Source organism: Canis lupus, chromosome 29 (assembly GCF_011100685.1).
Source record: "Canis lupus familiaris isolate Mischka breed German Shepherd chromosome 29, alternate assembly UU_Cfam_GSD_1.0, whole genome shotgun sequence".
Classification (NCBI taxonomy): domain Eukaryota; kingdom Metazoa; phylum Chordata; class Mammalia; order Carnivora; family Canidae; genus Canis; species Canis lupus.
The window spans coordinates 36,117,820-36,135,143 of NC_049250.1; the positions used below are offsets into that span (position 1 = coordinate 36,117,820).

Consider the following 17,324-nt stretch of genomic DNA (forward strand, 5'->3'; position numbering starts at 1 on the left):
TATAGACATCAAACTTGTGCTTTCTAGGAAAGCCTCACTGAAAGATGCAAATGATTACTTAACTAGATGGAAAGCTACAGCGTTTTCAAGTGATTACTGAAAAGTGTCAGAGGTGACTGGCTCTGTTCCTTAAGCGTCTGACTCTTGGTTTCCTCTCAGGTCCTGATCTTGGGGGTCCTGATCTCCAGGTGCTGATCTCGGGGTCACTATCTCCGGGTGCCGATCTCGGGGGTCCCGATCTCTGGGTCTTGATCTCAGGGGGTCCTGATCTCCGGGTCTTGATCTCGGGGTCCCGATCTCCAGGTGCTGATCTCGGGGGCTGCGATCTCCAGGTGCTGATCTTGGGGGTCCCAATCTCTGGGTCCTGACCTCGGGGGTCCCAATCTCCAGGTGCTGATCTTGGGGGTCCCGATCTCCAGGTGCCGATCTCGAGGGGTCCCGATCTCCGGGGTCCCAATCTCCAGGTGCTGATCTCGGGGGTCGCGATCTCCAGGTACTGATCTCGGGGGTCCCAATCTCCAGGTGCTGATCTTGGGGTCCAATCTCCAGGTACTGATCTCGGTGTCCCAATCTCTGGGTCTTGATCTCGGGGGTCTGGATCTCCAGGTGCTGATCTCAGAGGTCCCAATCTTCAGGTGCCGATCTCAGGGTCCTGAACTCCAGGTGCTGATCTTGGGAGTCGCGATCTCCAGGTGCTGATCTCGGGGTCCCAATCTTCAGGTGTCGATCTCAGGGTACCAATCTCCAGGTGCTGATCTCGGGGGTCCCGATCTCCAGGTGCAGATCTCGGGGTCCCGATCTCCAGGTGCTGATCTCGGGAGTCGCGATCTCCAGGTGCAGATCTCGGGGTCCCAATCTCCAGGTGCTGATCTCGGGAGTCGCGATCTCCAGGTCCTGAGACCCAGCCCCATGTTGAGCTGGGTGCTCAGCAGGGGAGTCTGCTTGGGACTGGATATGTCCCTCTGCCCCCCCCCCCCCACCTCTCCTAAACAGATCCAAAAACCCATTGGGAAAATATGATGCAAAAAACTGTAAAGAAACATTTGCAGTTTACAGAAACTTCCCCTACCAGGTGGTACACGACGCCGTAAAGTCCCAAGAACGAGAACGCAAGCCACTCAGGAAGTCAGGAGCAGAGCAACACAGACAGGTCCGTGCAAAGCAAGTTCGGACCCGATTTAAAGCGTGCATTTTGGGGGAGCTGCGCGTTTATGTTAACGGGAGCGTTTCAAACAAGTGGGCAAGTCTCATTAGCTTAAAAACATGTTGAAAATCACGAATTGTCGTCTAACAGCGAGTTGGTCGGAGACTAGCAGAGGCTGGCGGGGCGCCCGGGAGTCCATCACTGGAGTGGCAGGGCCATGCGGGCAGGTAAACCGGACCCGAGCTTCTGTCCATCAGCAACTCGCGGCCTGGAGGGGGGCTGTTTCAAGGGGGAAAATCGTGCCTCGGTTTACTTATTTTTCCCCCCAGAGGAGTGGGCCCACGGGGCCCACTAGATGCTGCTGACAGTTCTCAACCCCCCAAAAGTCAAGAAGGCGGGCCACGGAGGGCAGAGGGTGCCTCCCACTGCGGCAGGTGCCTGCAGGTGCCGACAGGTGCCGGGGCCGAGGCAGCCACGCGGCGGCCGCTCCGGCTCCCACCGGCTCCCACCGGCCCCGGCCCTGCCCCTGCCCCCGCCCCCGCCGGCGGCTCCGCGCGGACCGCACTCCCGAGAGCCGGCGCTCGCAGGGGTCCCGGGGCCGCCGTTCAGCCAACGGTCTCCGGCTTCTCGCCGAGTCGGGCAAAGTGCGCAAGACCAGGCGCCCCCCGCCCCGCCCCGCCGCCTGGGGACTCCTTCCCCGCGTTTCGCCCGAAGCCTGAAGCACCGGGGGACGCCCCGGGGGAGGCAACGGGGGAGGAACGGGGGAGGCACCGGAGGACGCACCGGGGGACGCACCGAGGGACGCCCCGGGGGAGGAACGGGGGACGCACCGGAGAACGCCCAGGGGGAACGCACCGAGGGACGCCCCGGGGGAGGTACCGGAGGACGCCCAGGGGGGACGCACCGCAGGACGCACCGGAGGAGGCACCGAGGGACGCCCCGGGGGAGGTACCGGGGGACGCACCGGAGGACGTCCAGGGGGGACGCACCGAGGGACGCCCCGGGGGAGGCAACGGGGGAGGCACCGGAGGACGCCCCGAAGGACGCCCAGGGGGGACGCACCGGAGGAGGCACCGAGGGACGCCGCGGGGGAACGCCCCGGGGGACACACCGAGGGATCCACCGGGGGACGCCCCGGGGGAGGTACCGGAGGAGGCACAAAGGGACGCCCCGGAGGACGCCCTTGGAGGACGCCCCTGAGGAGGCACCGGAGGGCCCCACCAGGGGAGGCACTGGAGGTCGCACCGGAGAGCGCCCCGGAGGACGCGCCGGGGGAGGCACCGGGGGACGCCGCGGAGGACGCCCCGGAGGATGCCCCGGAGGATGCCCCGGGGACGCGGCGGCGGCCGGCCAGCACTCGGCTCTGCGGGGCCTGCGCGCCGGGAAGCGGCCCCGGAACGCGGCGCCCCCCCCCCCCCCCCCCCCCCCCGCACGCCGGACGGACGCGGCGGCCCCGGAAGGCGGACACCGGGACCGGAGCCCCGGCCCGCAGCCTCGGCCCCGCGCAGCCGGCTGCTCCCGGGACGGCGGGCCGGGCCCTCCCCCCGCCCTCACCTCGGGCCGGGCCCGCGGCGGGCAGCAGCTTCCACATGGCCTGGGTCCCCCGAGGCCCCCGCGCCCCGGCCGAGCGCACGGCTGCAGCTGCCGCGGTCCGCGTGGGCTCCGGGCGTGCGCGCTCCCGGGAGCTGGGCCGCGGGGCGGAGGCCGGGGGCGGGGGGAGGGGGCGGGGGGACGCGGGCGACGTGCGCTCCCGCTCGCCCCCTGGTGGTCGACGGCGGGAACTGCGCAGCGTGTACCCCGGGGCTGGCCGGCGCGGCCCGGCCTGGGGATCCCATCGCGGGGTGCTCAGCGGATGTGCGGTGAATTACGGTGTCTGATGGTGAACGGGATTCTCTCTCTTTTTTTTTTTTTTTTTAGCTACAAAGCAACGTCAGGAAACTTTGTAATTAAAGGCATTAACATGCCAGCCGGTTATGGAATGGCGTGCACTGGCGAGTTCCTAAATTGCGGTCATCCCTTTGTAGGAATCCCGATGATGGTGATTGATCATTACGAGGACGGTAATAAGATTGTTACCCGAGTCAACTCATTATTTCTGCTCTTCTCCAAGCTGACGTCACGTTCTCCAGCTGCTCTATTTCATGATGCTACCCTTCCGTCTGATCGGGAGCTAAACACTGCAGAGTCTCTCCTTCCTTTTCGTCTCCACTTGTACCAAACTGGTCCAAGCCCTCAATACTCCAGTTGACCCCTAATTTTCTTCACCTTGCACTAATCCATTCTACATCCTGCACACTTACAAAGTAGACATCCAAGAGCATGCTTGGGATCATATAGTTTCTTGTTTTCCTTTTTTTTTTTTAATTATTTATTCATGATAGGCACAGAGGCAGAGGCATAGAGGGAGAAGCAGGCTCCTCCCAGGGAGCCCAATATGAGACTTGATCCTGGACCAGGATCACGCCCTGAGCCAAAGGCTCAACCACTGAGCCACCAAGGCATCCCAATTTCTTTTCTTTTTTTATTTTTTTATTTATTTTTATTTATTTATGATAGGCACACAGTGAGAGAGAGAGGCAGAGACATAGGCAGAGGGAGAAGCAGGCTCCATGCACCGGGAGCCCGACGTGGGATTCGATCCCGGGTCTCCAGGATCGCGCCCTGGGCCAAAGGCAGGCGCCAAACCACTGCGCCACCGAGGCATCCCAATTTCTTGTTTTCTAAAGTAATTGTAATGAGAAGGAAAAAAAAAATGTTACTTTAGGAGGCAGATTTATCAATCTGTTATAGCCTAAATGCAAAAATTGAATCAAGTGGTACATAAAAAAGGATCATTATGACTAAGCAGGGCTTTTCTACAAATGGAAGGGTGGAAGCCCATTGTAATTCATCAGAGTAACAGAAGAAAAAAGAAAAGAAAAGAAAAATCACAGGATCAGCTTGGTAGTTGCCAAAAAAGAATTTGATAAAATTCAACATCCCCTTATGATAAAAACTCTCAGAAAAGTAGGAATACTGGGAATTGATAAAGGGCATCTCTGAATAACTACAGCTTACATTATACTTAACGTAAATTATTGAATGTTTCCCCCTGATACCAGGAATGAAACAAGGACATATCTGCTATTACCATGTATTTTTCTAAAGATTTTTTATTTATTCATGAGAGACAGAGAAAGAGAGAGAAAGGCAGAGACACAGGCAGAGGGAGAAGCAGCCTCCATGTAGGGAGCCCGACGTGGGACTCGATCCCAGGGCCCTGGGGTCACGCCCTGGACTGAAGGCTGTGCTAAACCTCTGAGCCACCTGGGCTGCCCTACCATATATTTTTAACATGGTATCGGATGCTCAAGCCAATGCCCTAGAGGAGAAAAAGAAAAAGCGTAATGATCAGAAAGGAAGAAATAACATTGTCATAAATGGTTGTGTAAACTTAAAATCTAAAAGAATCTATTGACAAATTATTTGAATTAATAAGTGAACGTAATAAGGTCACTGGATACAATAACTACAAAACTTAATTGTATTTCAGAAAATAAATTAAAAATGACACATAAAATAGACAAGCATATTAGCACCCGAAGTCCTCAAATACCTAGAAATAAATCTATCAAGGAGCACCTGGGTGGCTCAGTGGTTAAGCATCTGCCTTTGCCTCAGGGCGTGATCCCCGGGGTCCTGGGATCAAGTCCCACATCAAGCTCCCTGCAGGGAGTCTGCTTCTCCCTCTGCCTGTGTCTCTGCCTCTCTCTGTGTCTCTCATAAATAAATAAATAAACAAACAAACAGACAAACTTTAAAAAAAGAAATACATCTGTCAAAAGATATGATACAAACATTACTGATTGCAAAACATTGACAGAAATTAAATCCTAAATAAATGCAGGTATAATATACCATGTTTATGGACTGTTAAGATGTCATCTCTCCCAAAACTGATTTATAAATTCAATGCAATTTCAATAATGTCCCAGAAGATTTTTTGAATGGAAAGTAATAAGCAGATTCTAAAATATATATGGAAATTAAAAAGCTGAGAATAGCCAAGGTAATTTCAAAAACCAAAGCTGGAGTATTTACACTACCTGACATTATAAGATTAAAGTCATTAAGTCAGTTCCAATTGGCACAAGGATAGAAAATAGGCAAATGGTCAAGAGAGACCTAAAAAAGATTCACACATGTAAGGTAATTTGATTTTTCAAAGGTGATAGTACAGAGCAATATAGGAAAGTTGGGTTTTTATGGAGGGAAGTGTTCAATAAATGACCCTGGAGATATTGATTAACACTACAGAAGAAATGAAGGCTGACCACCTACCTCGCACACGTACAAAAAAATCAATTCCAGAAGGGTCATAAATCTAAATATGAAAGTAAAATAATAAATATTCTAGAAGAAAATATGACTGAGAAGCAAATTTTTCTTAAATAGGACATGGAAAAGTATGCTCTGAACTCCATAAATTCTTAAATTTCACTGATTTTATGGATCCCCAACAATTTATAGGTATTTTCTTACTCTTCTGGAGTCTACATATTTCACCAAGGCCTCCAATTTTTGTTAACCTAACCGGATTAGTATAATGCCATCAATGTAGCAGACCACTGTTGTGTTCTGCGAGATGTCCAAACATTTCAAATCTCTTAGGATTACATTAAGACAGAGGGTAGAAGAGACAATGCAGCCCTAAGGGAACACTATAAATATTTTCTATTATTCATTCTCATTGAATGCAAATGCTTTCCAATTCTACTTTCTATTAAGGTCGGGAAATAACACATTCATCATATCAGTCACCACAAGTCAATGACCTGAGGTCATCTGGCTCTGCTCCTGTAAAGATATCATATGCTCTAATTGGGGTTATTACTTGGTTGAATTGTCTATCGTCTATTCTCTAGGAACTGTTGGATCTTTGGAGGGACACGTATGGTGAATTAAATGGAGTTTAGATGGGAACCAAAAGTGGCATTATTATCTACCATTCTCCTATATTGTTTTTATTCAATATATTGACTGTGCAATTTCAGAGGCTCCCCTTTCCCACTTTGATAACTCTTATCCCATTGGCCAAGGAACTGATGTGGGTGTTATACTACCTATCAAGTATGTCCATTCCAATTGTACATTTAGGACTGGCGGAATGACCACCACATGGGTCCTTGTGCCCAGTGGACCTGCTATATGCCAGATCTGGGCAGAAACTCCGTTCATTATCTGGCTCCTGTATACCTCTACTCTAATTGAGTACTGTCATAATACTCAGAGTTCCTAGGTATCAATGATTGTGTCCAACAATCTTAAAAATGTTCAGGCATTCTCTAATCTTCAGCGTATGGTTTTCCAAGGGAATGGCCACAGGTCCCTTTGGGGAAGAATTGGGGGTGGAGTGGGGGTGGGAGAAGTCATGACCATATATTCTGACTACGGTGTTGAAGGGTCCTCCCTCCCAGCATTCTTGCCTCTCCTTCAGCTACTGGGTTCTGGATTGATAAACTGGCTCAAGTCAGGAAACTAGGGAAGAGACTGAAACTTTTTATGGAGGCTGTTGCTTTCAGCCTTGGGTTCATCCATCCTTGATTTTTTTTTTATTTTTTATTTTTTTGAGCACACACTGGTTGGCTAGCTTCTATCTTTTCCCCATATTCTATTAATCATCTTCACAGCCCTCTCTAGGTTAAGACCATTGACTGCCACTCTAATCTTGCCACTCAATTAGACTGTTGTATCCTTATGACGTTTACTTGCTGCCCCCTGGCCTCTGTTGTTTCAGGATTTTATTATCCTTGTTGCTATCTTTGAACCTAGCTTGGTAACATCATCTTTTGTCATCAGCTATGACCCACAGAGGAGAGCCACCACTGAGCTTCTCACTGATGGGATACCCCTCTCACCAGAAAATTCCTAGTCACTTTGATAATGGAGCATCCAGCTTTAATATGGCATAGTCTCTCTAGCATGCCCACTTTTCTGAACATTTTGCTCCCTGCTTCCACCATCTGCCATGACAATTCTATTTCTACTTCTTTGAGTATGGGCCACCACTTTCTTCAAGCTTCTGAGAGCCATCATGCTAGTCATATTTCCCAGGATCCTTACCAGGAATCATTCTTCTCTTCCTGATGAGTGTTCCCAAATCAATAAACACTCCCTTATCCAAATTCATTTTCCATTTGCATCTTGTTCAGCATCCTCAGAATACAGTCCCAAAAGTATTCTCCTTGCTCCTGCTGGCACATATTGATGGCCCTGCAGCTCCTTTACTGTAAGGACACATTTTCACTCATCAGGCCAAGTCCTTCTTGAGCTGGGTTTCACTATAACTTAGCCCTTTATTCCCTAGAAGGGGAGATGGGGCAATGTCAGAGTGACAGAGGAAAATTTATCTGTTGCTTGGCAACAGCATGGATCTAATAATCAGAGCTTAGAAAATCTTTAAAAAGGGGGCAGAAGGCAGATAGAGTTTAAGATCAGTAGCAAATTGGTCTGCTTACTATTCCATGCACACTGTTTCATGTAGCTTACTAACATCTGCTCCCACCCTCTGTTCTGTTGTAAACAAACCCCGCCAGATCTTTTAAGTCTTCATAAAAACTTCCCTCTATGTCTTGCTTTAAATTAAATATGGCTCGCACCCTAGATCAGTTTTTCTCTATCAGTTCTAGGATAACTGTCCAATGCCTCTCCCATAGTTCCTGACCCATAGGATATCCACCATATTTTTTGGCCAAGAGGATTACTCTTTCTCCCTAAATCCCTACACCTTCACTTCCCATTTCAGCATCTTATTCTTCTCCAACTTGCAATATCTCTCCTAGATAAGATCATTATATGTGAATACCCACCCTCTATAAATCCTGTTACTGCCACTGCAGATATATCTATGTCATTGTCCATATTCTTTTTTTTAAAAAAGATTTTATTTATTCATGAGAGACACACAGAGAGAGGCAGAAACACAAGCAGAGGAAGAAGCAGGCTCCATGCAGGAAGCCCGATACGGGACTCAGTCCCAGGACTACAAGATCACGCCCTGGGTCGAAGGCAGGTGCTTAACTGCTGAGCCACCCAGGTGTCCCAACTTGTCCATATTTATTGAGAACATTGCCACCTATGTGAGAGCTTTCTGCTCCATCCCAACTCCTGACATTCTTCTCAAGTAACTACAAGACACAAGTGGAAAACTCATTTTACCCATTAGCCTCACATTTCTTTGACTTTTTCAAATCCTGTGATTTTCACCTCTGCTTTACACACATAACCTCTTCAATGGCTACTGTTTAGATCTTTCCATCATCAGTACCTTCCTTATCTTTAATATCCTACTTTCTGACTGGAGCTGTCTGGCCTTCTAGGTTTCTTATACACTCACTCCACAACACCTGCTTTTTAGCTTCATCAGGTCTCTCGCCACTTGATCCTTCCACTTTACCTAAGTGACCAGTCTCCTATCTTCCATCACATCCCAACTGGATACTAGGTTTGGAGTTTGAACCACTTTTACTCACAGCTCTGCTCTCAGTACTGGGAGCAGCTCTCAGAAATAATTTTAGTCTCAGAGCTCTTCTCTCATTGCTTACTTATTTATGAGCCCTAATAATCCTCAACCATGAGCCAATTATACAACCACCTCCTACTGAAGTTTTTGGATTAAATCTGCCTATCTTTGAAAACATAGAACCAGTGAAAATTCATAAGCTCTAATATCAGTTGAACTATAGAACATGACTCATCAGTCACGTAGGATGATGAGTTTTTTGCTTTAAAAAAAAAAAACAAAAAACAAACAAACAAAAAAAATTCTCTGAAATCCTGAAGAGCTATTTTACACCTTTGCCAATTTCCTCAGATCAGGTCATCCCCTGGCCTCCTTCAAAGAATATGGGGTCCTATCTTCCTGAGGAAATTCCTGTAAGGACTTCTTTATAATTTCTGTCCTACTCTGCCCTTATTCTCATCATAAGACAAACTTCTTTTCTTTTAAAATCTATACATACACCTCATCCTTACCTTTCTATCTCTGGTATCAGGGTATGATTTGGCCCTTTAGTTTAGGATCCGTTCCTCCATTTGTGCTCAATTTTAAAACCTACCTCCTTTCATCTTTCCCAGAGGCTTGCTTTCTCAGTTACCTCCATCTCCTACATATTTTCCATTTCTCTTTTTGATTCCTTCATCTTATCTGAAAAACATTTAAAAGGCCATGTTGCAGACAGATCAATGGAACAGAATAGAAAACCCAGAAATGAACCCACAACAATATGGTCAACTAATCTTCGACAAAGTAGGAATGAATACACAATAGAAAAAAGTCTCTTCAACAAATAGTGTTTGAAAAACTGGACAGCAATATGCAAAAGAATGAAACTGGACCACTTGCTTACACCGCCCAAAAATAAATTCAAAATGGATGAAAGACCTAAATGTAAGACAAGAAACCATTAAAATCCTAGAGGAAAACCTAGGCGGTAAGCTCCCTGACATTGGCCATAGCAACTTCTTATTAGGTCTCCGGATGCAAGGGAAACAAAAGCAAAAACAAACTATAGGAACCTCATCAAAATAAAAAGGTCTTGCACAGTGAAGCAAACAGTCAACAAAACTAAAAGGCAAACTATAGGATGGGAGAAGATATTTGCAAATGACATATCTAATAAAGGAAGGGTTAGTATCTAAAATACATAAAGAACTTATAATACTCAAGACCCAAAAACCAATAATCTAGTTTAAAAAAAATGGACAGAAGAGATGATTAGACATTTTTCCAAAGAAGACATCTAAATGGCAACAGACACATGAAAAGAAGCTCAATATCACTCATCATCAGGGAAATACAAATCAAAACTGCAATGAGATATCACCTCAACCCATCAGGATGGCTAAAATGAACATAGGAGACAACAGGTGTTGGCAAGCATTTGGAGTAAGGGGAAACCCTTTTACACTGTGATGGGAATACAAACTAGTGCATCCACTCTGGAAAACAGTATGGAGGTTCCTCAAAAAGTTAAAAATTAAAAAAAAAATTTAAGGTAAAAATAGAACTAACCTATGATCCAACAATTGCACTACTAGGTATTTACCCAGAGAATATAAGAACACTAATTCAGCAGAAGATACCTAGCCCTATGTTTATTGAAACATTATTTACAATAGTCAAATTGTGGAAGCAGCCCAAGTGTCCATCAATAGATGAATTAATAAAGAAGAAGTGCCATATATATACATAAAAAATGAAGTCTTGCCATTTGCAACAACATGGAAAGAGTGAGAGACTATTATACTAAGTGAAATAAGTCAGAGAAGGAAATTATATGTGGAATTTAAGAATCAATACAAATGAATATAGGGGGGAAAAGAGAGGAAAACCAAGAAACAGACTCTTAACTTTAGAGAACAAACTGTTGGTTACCAGAACTGGGGTGGGCATGGGAATGGTGATGGGTATTAAATAGGTGATGGATATCAAGGAGGGCACTTGTGATGAGCACTGGGTGTTTTATGTGTGTTGAATTACTAAATTCTTACACCTGAAACTAATATTCCATTGTATGTTAACTAGAATTTAAGTAAAAACTTGGAAAAATGATAAATAAAAGATCATGTTGTCTTCACCCCAATATCATTAACTTGGCCATTAATTTCTAACTAATGTTAATCTACAGCATAGGTTTAACAGAGCTAGGATTTCATTGTCCCAGGATCACACACAGGTAACAATAAAGGCAGCTCAGTCTCCTCTTACATATAAGTGGGCTTAAATTTATCTACTTTGCAGTATTATTGTTAGTATTAAATGAGATGCTACACTGTACATCATGGGTTTAAACAAATATTGGATTCCTTTCCTTCCTTTCTAGTTCCTTTGGGGTGGGGCTGTGTCTAAGTCATATTTGGGTCCCTACTGTCTAAATCACTTTCATATCTGTAATATTTATCATAGTAATGAGTACCTGATATAACTGTTTATTGAATTTAACTACTCGTCGAAACACTTTTGCACCTGTGTTCAGTACTTATGTGTGAGCTGTGAAAGTAGGTGTGGTTTGGGGAAATGAGAAGCATGCGGAGAACAGTGATGACTCAGTGTGTGTCATCTATTTTTGTGAAGATTATTAGAATACAATCAGATAGTAAGGAACAAATGAATTCTATTTCTGTAGCTCAACCCTAATTCTACTTTACTAGAATTATTTCACTGTAATAATTCTGTTTTATAGTTTACTCGAATAAAATAACTTCTGTGTGTCTTAATTGTTTCATGTTTTTTTTTTTTTTAAAGATTTTATTTATTCATTCATGAGAGACAGAGAGAGAGAGAGGCAGAGGGAGAAGCAGGCTCCATGCAGGGAGCCTGACGTGGGACTCGATCCTGGGACTCGATCCTAGGGCTGCAGGCGGTGCTAAACCGCTGTGCCACGGGGGCTGCCCAATTGTTTCATCTTTATACGGGAGTAAAACAGTATAAATCAAGTTAATCTGCAAATCATAGCAGAGTTACCCAAAGCATCAGTGGATTACTTGAATCAAATTGGCTGTTTATAATTTATTTTTAATTGAAAGACAAATGAAGATAAAGTCACAGATTGCAAAGTATAAGACTTACCTTTACAGAACGAGAAGCATTAAACCTTTGGGATCATGGGTAAGCCTCCCTTCAAGAATTCATTCAAGAAGATAATTGATGATTGTAAGGCACTTTGTAAATATGAAGCTTCATATTCACCTAGAATGTGTAAAATTGGATGAGGTGTTCAAACACTGGAGATACACAAGAGCTAATATTCTAAAGAAAGAATATTACCTATCAGGTTTTTTTTTTTTAAATCTTAATAGCACTTCACAATGCCCTTCTTAGTAACCTACCAGGTGGCCTATAATAACTCCACCAAATCTAATCTGCTTGTAAAAATCACAGATTTTTAAAACTACAAATGATTTGGGACATAATTCACACCAACACACAGTTTTATGATGAGGAAAATAAAGCTGATAAAAGTGTGGAAAGAAAATCTGTAGCAGAGTCACGACAAGCAGATCTTCTGTTTCTCGGTGCAGATTCTCTATGGATCCCTTCAGCAGCAGCCTGGACCAAGTCCTCTGAGCGCTAGCTGTGCACTGTAACCGCAGCCACCTGCAACCCTTTCAAGTGACTTCAAGGAGAAACCAAATACAAGAAGAACCAGAAAATCAGTGAAGTGGAGACACACAGGCAATATTTTTTATCAGACATGCTAGAAACACGATGAATGTATTAAGACGACCTAAGGGTCCCCCACGTGTCTAGGTGGAAATCAATAAACCTTCATTTTTACAACCCAACAAATTACACCTTGTGATGCGCAGACCTTGGAGAACTGCCTGCAAGCACGTCTACTCCCTACCCTTTTTATATATAATCCCCGGTAAACTGACAAGCTTTGGAGCAGTTCCTTCAGCCCAATCTGAAATACTGTCTCCCAGGCTATTGTCCTCGGTAAAATGACAAATAAAGCATTTATTCACCTACTTTGAGGTTGACTTTTTTTTTTTTTTTCAGTTGACATTACTGTTTAGCAATCCCTACACTGTGCAGCTAGGAGTGAATGCTGGATGGATGTTCCCTTTTTCCAGATTCAGACTTGCACGTTTAAGAACATTACTGGCCCCGTGGCCTGTACCTCCCACCTGAAGTACTCATGACTTCCCCTTTCAGGTGGGCCTTCTTCGTTTTCTTCAGTAGTGAAACAGAAACCATGCAAAAAAAAAAAAAGAAAAAAGAAAGAAAGAAAAAGAAAGAAAGAAAGGAAGGAAGGAAGGAAGGAAGGAAGGAAGGAAGGAAGGAAGGAAGGAAGGAAGGAAGGAAGGAAGGAAGGAAGGAAGAAAGAAACCATGCAAACCTCATGCCCTCTCCAGGGCAATGCTAAACATCTCTCTGGTCTTTTCGGGGGGGGGGGGGGGGACGTGGTTCTTTATTTCCCTGGCAGTCGGGACTGAGCTGATGTACCTGTGTGACTTTAGACCTGAGGGTTTGCAGTTTGAAGTTCATTGCTACTGGGGAAACATAGTTAAAACAAAATCTTCTGGCACCCTGATATAGAAGAGACAGGAAACCGTTTTATTATTGAATAAGCATAAACCAGAATCAAAGGCAATCTGCTGGAGAGATTACTGAGAGAAACCTCATCCTTTTAAATAGGCAGGCAGATAAAACCCATTCCGCACAAACCCATTCTCAAGGTGCATAATGGCTTGTCCTTGAAAAAGAGGACTTGACAGCATCATTTGTCACACATAGTTCATCCTAAACGCACTTGGCAACTGGAGTGATCGTTGTGTTAGCTAACTGCCTTTATCCCAAGGACAAATAGACTTCTCAAATCTTTATGCTAGGAGACAGTTCAGCAGGTTGAACTAGGAAATGGGCCTATCTTCCCCGTTGGTTACATTTCAAGGAGATTCCCCCCCACCCACCCCCCTTGAGAAAGACATTGCTGGGTCCCAAAGGTGGCAGAGCTTTATTTATCCTTTGAAAAAGGATCTACATACCTTTCAGGAAAGAATTTATAATGACAAGTCTTCTAATCTTCTAAAGCAGATGTTCTTAAAAAAGAGGAGCCTTTTCCCTTATTTTCAACAGGGAAAATTGTCTCTTATTTTAATGTGTAATCCCACCCATTAGGGAATGTAACCAAAAAAAGATATCATGACCAATTGACCCGTGAGCTGGACCAGGGCACTTTGAAGGCTCTTTACCACCACCTTCCACCACTCCTGATGACTAACCCCCCACCCCTACCTGCCCTTGGAATGTGGGGTTGACTTGCCTTTCCTACTCCAGGAGGCTGCTCTGAGGACCTAGCCTTGAGATGTGATGTTGAAAACACCTGCACAGTATATATGCCCGTTAGGTCCTCTTTACAAGATTTTAAGATTTGTAGGGCAGGCACAGGGATCCATTGGTCTTGCTGCTACCCAAGACCAGCCTCATAAGTAAATTCCCTTTGCTATTATTAAAGTTGCTACCTACGAACAAAGAGTGGCCTCTTTCTTCAGTATTGCACTGCCTCTGTGACAGGGGGCTGGTTTCCCATCCACCATTAAAGCTCCCAGAATGGTCGAGAACCTACACGGCTTAAATTGCCAAGCTGATTGAAACTGATCATTACCCTCTTCAACCTCTTCCCCTGGGGCAGAAGCTGTGGGCCTTGATTTCATCAAAACATAACTGTAAAGTTATTTTGGACACTTCCTATTAGTTGCCTGTAGAACTCTAACAAAAATATGAAACAGCAGTAATTTCTAGACAATGCTTGAGCAAGGCATTTTGTAGGTTCCCCCACTTTTTTTTTCCATGGGGAGTTTATCTTCTGGGTAATAATCCTGGTGAACCTGGGGTGCCTGGGTGGCTCAGTCGGTTCAGCATCTGCCTTCAACTCAGGTCATCATCTCTGAGTCCTAGGATGGAGCCCCACCACGTGGGGCTCCCCACTCAGCAGGGAGTCTGCATCTCCCTTTGCCCCTCCCCTTGCTCATGTTCTGTCTCTCAAATAAGAAAATAAAATCTTTAAAAAAATCTTGTTGAACTAGCTTAATAGTTATAGCCTGTGGTTCCATGAGAAAAAAACCCAAAACCCTTATATAGTGATCTTCAGGGGTTTCCCTTAACTCCGAGTTACCTACTGCTCAGTCTGTAAGTGCAGGATCATAGTGAGCATTTTCTGCTGTTTTGTATGTGCCAGGCCCTGGTGCAAGTGCTTTAAACACATTATTTCATTTAGACCTGAGTAAAACCTTCTGAGGCTAGCACTCTTAATACCTGCACTTCACAGATAAGGAAATGAAATAGAAAAAGCTCTTAATTGGTTAAATGTGACATGTCTAGTGAGAGTTACAGCTCTGCCTGGGGCCCAGCAGTCTGACTCACACGTCGATACCCCACTAACCCGGGGAATAATGCAATGGTTGAGAGCTTGAGTCCCAGACTCCATCACTGGGAGTTATCAGCTTCGCAGTCTGCCTAAGTGTTCTGTGCCTCAGTTTCCAAATGGGGATAACAATAGTATAAACCGCAAATGCTTGTGAGGACTAAGACACACGTAGGGTGCTGAGCACCACCTGGCACACAGAAGAAGTTGAGAAATATTAGCTTTCAGGAGTAATATATTTTTAGGCATTGAAGTCAAGTCCCCTGGCTCTTGCCTAAATAACTCCTTGCCTTTTTTCATGCTCCCAGTCTATTCCTGAGTAGTGCCTATCAGTGCTGTAAGCTCCCTAGGTTCTATTTATGATACTGCCTCTAGAAGATGACAACCGCCTCAGTGCTTATTCATTCAGCAAATATTTGTGAAGGGCTCACTATGTACCAAGCTTTTGTTAGATGTGGAGGATGGCAGTATGGTTTAAAAAGAAACCATGCTTGGGGGTGTGTTCACCCCCACAACCTCGTATATAAAAGAAAGATGCAACTACAATTATATTAAGAGCTCAAAAAGGAAAATTTGGAGCTCTATGAAAACATGTAGTGAGGCCAGAGGTGGACGTACCTGAAACTGGTAAACTTTGGGACCCCTTAAAGGTACAAGGTATCTTGTATCTTGTACCTTAAAGGTACCCCTTAAAGGTAAAGCCCCTTTGGGCCCTTTATTTTTCAGTAAAACTTGCAAACGTAAGATATCATACCATTAGTGGTTAAAATAATTGTTTTCATTCGTATTTTATTTGTCTTTGTGTCCTGCTTTCTCCTTCCCTCTCAAAATCATGAGAAGGGCCCTGGGTTTTACACAAGCCTTTGGGGAGACCTCTCTAGTATTCAGTTCACAGTGGTTATTTTTTTTTTCCCCTAGCTGGCTTGTTCTCTTGAAGTCCAACCTTCTGCCAAGGTGTCCCAAGCTTGGTGCACAAAGTGCCCAGTGCCTAGCCCGCCTGAGTGTATTTTACAGCTATTTTCCTCTGACTGGTGGTAAAGTGTAAGTCTACCTAAAACGTGTGCAACTGCTTTTCCTCCTCATGTATAGCCTAGTGGTTTTGGTAGGCAGAATTTTAAGAGGTCCCCATAATCCCTACCACCTGGTATTCACACCAGGCATAATCCCTTCCCTTTGGATATGGGTGGGACCTTGACTTGATTCTAGCCTACAGAGTATGGCAAAGATGAAGGGATTTTGCAGATGTAAGTAAAGCCCTAAATCAGTTGATTTTTAGTTAATCAAAGGAGATTACGATTATGCTGGGTGGGCCTTACTTAATCAGGTGGTTACCCTTAAAAGAGAGATTGGGTCCTCCCTGAGATGAGAGATTCTCCTTGAGAACTCGATAAAATAAGCAGTCGAGTCACATTGATGAAGCTCATACAGAAAAGAATTATAATTTACCTCTAGAAGCCGAGGGCGGGCTCCAGGCAACAATTATAGGGGCACAAGGAAATGCATTTTGCCAACAACCTGAATGAGCTTGGAAACAGATTCTTCTTCAGGTGAGTCTCCAGGTGAAACTATGGCCTAGTGGACAACCTGATTGCAGTCTTTCGAGAGCCTGAGCATACCTGGATGGTCCTAGAGTCTGTCTAGGACTGCCTAGGACCATATCTGGATTTCTGACCCAGAGAAAATGTGACCTAATGACTATGTATTAAGAACTAATGTTGGGCAGCCCGGGTGGCTCAGCAGTTTAGTGCCGCCTTGGGTCCAGGGCCTGATCCTGGAGACCCGGGATCGAGTCCCATGTCAGGTTCCCTGCACGGAGCCTGCGCTGCCTCTCTCTCTCTCTCTCTCTCTCTCTCTCTCTCTCTCTCTCTCTCTCTGTGTATCTCATGAATAAATAAAATCTTTTTTTAAAAAAAAGAACTAATGTTGTAATATCTCTGTAGAAACAAGATGGATTCCCACCCCAAATTTAGTTTGGATGTCAAGACTGATGATGCCACACACACACACACACACATACACATCATGAGAAAACATAAAAATGTTTATTATTTATGTGGCAAGACTTTTTGGAAGGAGAGAGCAGGCCTCCTGTGCTGATCTAAAAATGGTTTGAGAGAGCAACTATTATGGGCTAAACTGTGTTCCCTTCAATTTTGTATGTTGAAGTCCTAACCTCTAGTACTTCTGAATTTGACCAATAGCTCAAATAATATAGAGATAGGGCTTTAAAAAGACAACAGAGTGAAAATAAGGTCATTATGGTGGCTCCT

At 45.1% G+C, this 17,324-nt stretch overlaps 1 protein-coding gene and 1 long non-coding RNA gene across 11 annotated transcripts in view; one reads left to right on the top strand and one right to left on the bottom strand.

The window, feature by feature from the left end:
- NBN (nibrin) overlaps window positions 1-2,838 on the bottom strand; it is a 61,574-nt gene extending 58,736 nt beyond the window's left edge. For 3 of the 9 annotated variants that reach the window (XM_038579707.1, XM_038579705.1, XM_038579706.1), the window contains exon 1: window positions 2,699-2,838. In XM_038579707.1, the coding sequence (XP_038435635.1) occupies window positions 2,699-2,735 (37 nt within the window). In that variant the 5' untranslated portion in view covers window positions 2,736-2,838. Of the gene's footprint in view, window positions 1-1,069; window positions 1,589-2,206; window positions 2,336-2,389; window positions 2,409-2,698 lie in introns of those variants that run through there. The other 6 variants (XM_038579710.1, XM_038579709.1, XM_038579713.1 and 3 more) reach the window with 5 other exon arrangements.
- The window catches only part of LOC102156103, a 29,606-nt gene extending 16,935 nt beyond the window's left edge, over window positions 1-12,671 (top strand). For both annotated transcript variants that reach the window (XR_005381213.1, XR_005381212.1), the window contains exon 3: window positions 12,206-12,671. This is a non-coding gene — a long non-coding RNA (uncharacterized LOC102156103). The remainder of the gene's footprint in view (window positions 1-12,205) is intronic.
- The last annotated feature ends 4,653 nt before the right edge of the window (window positions 12,672-17,324 follow it).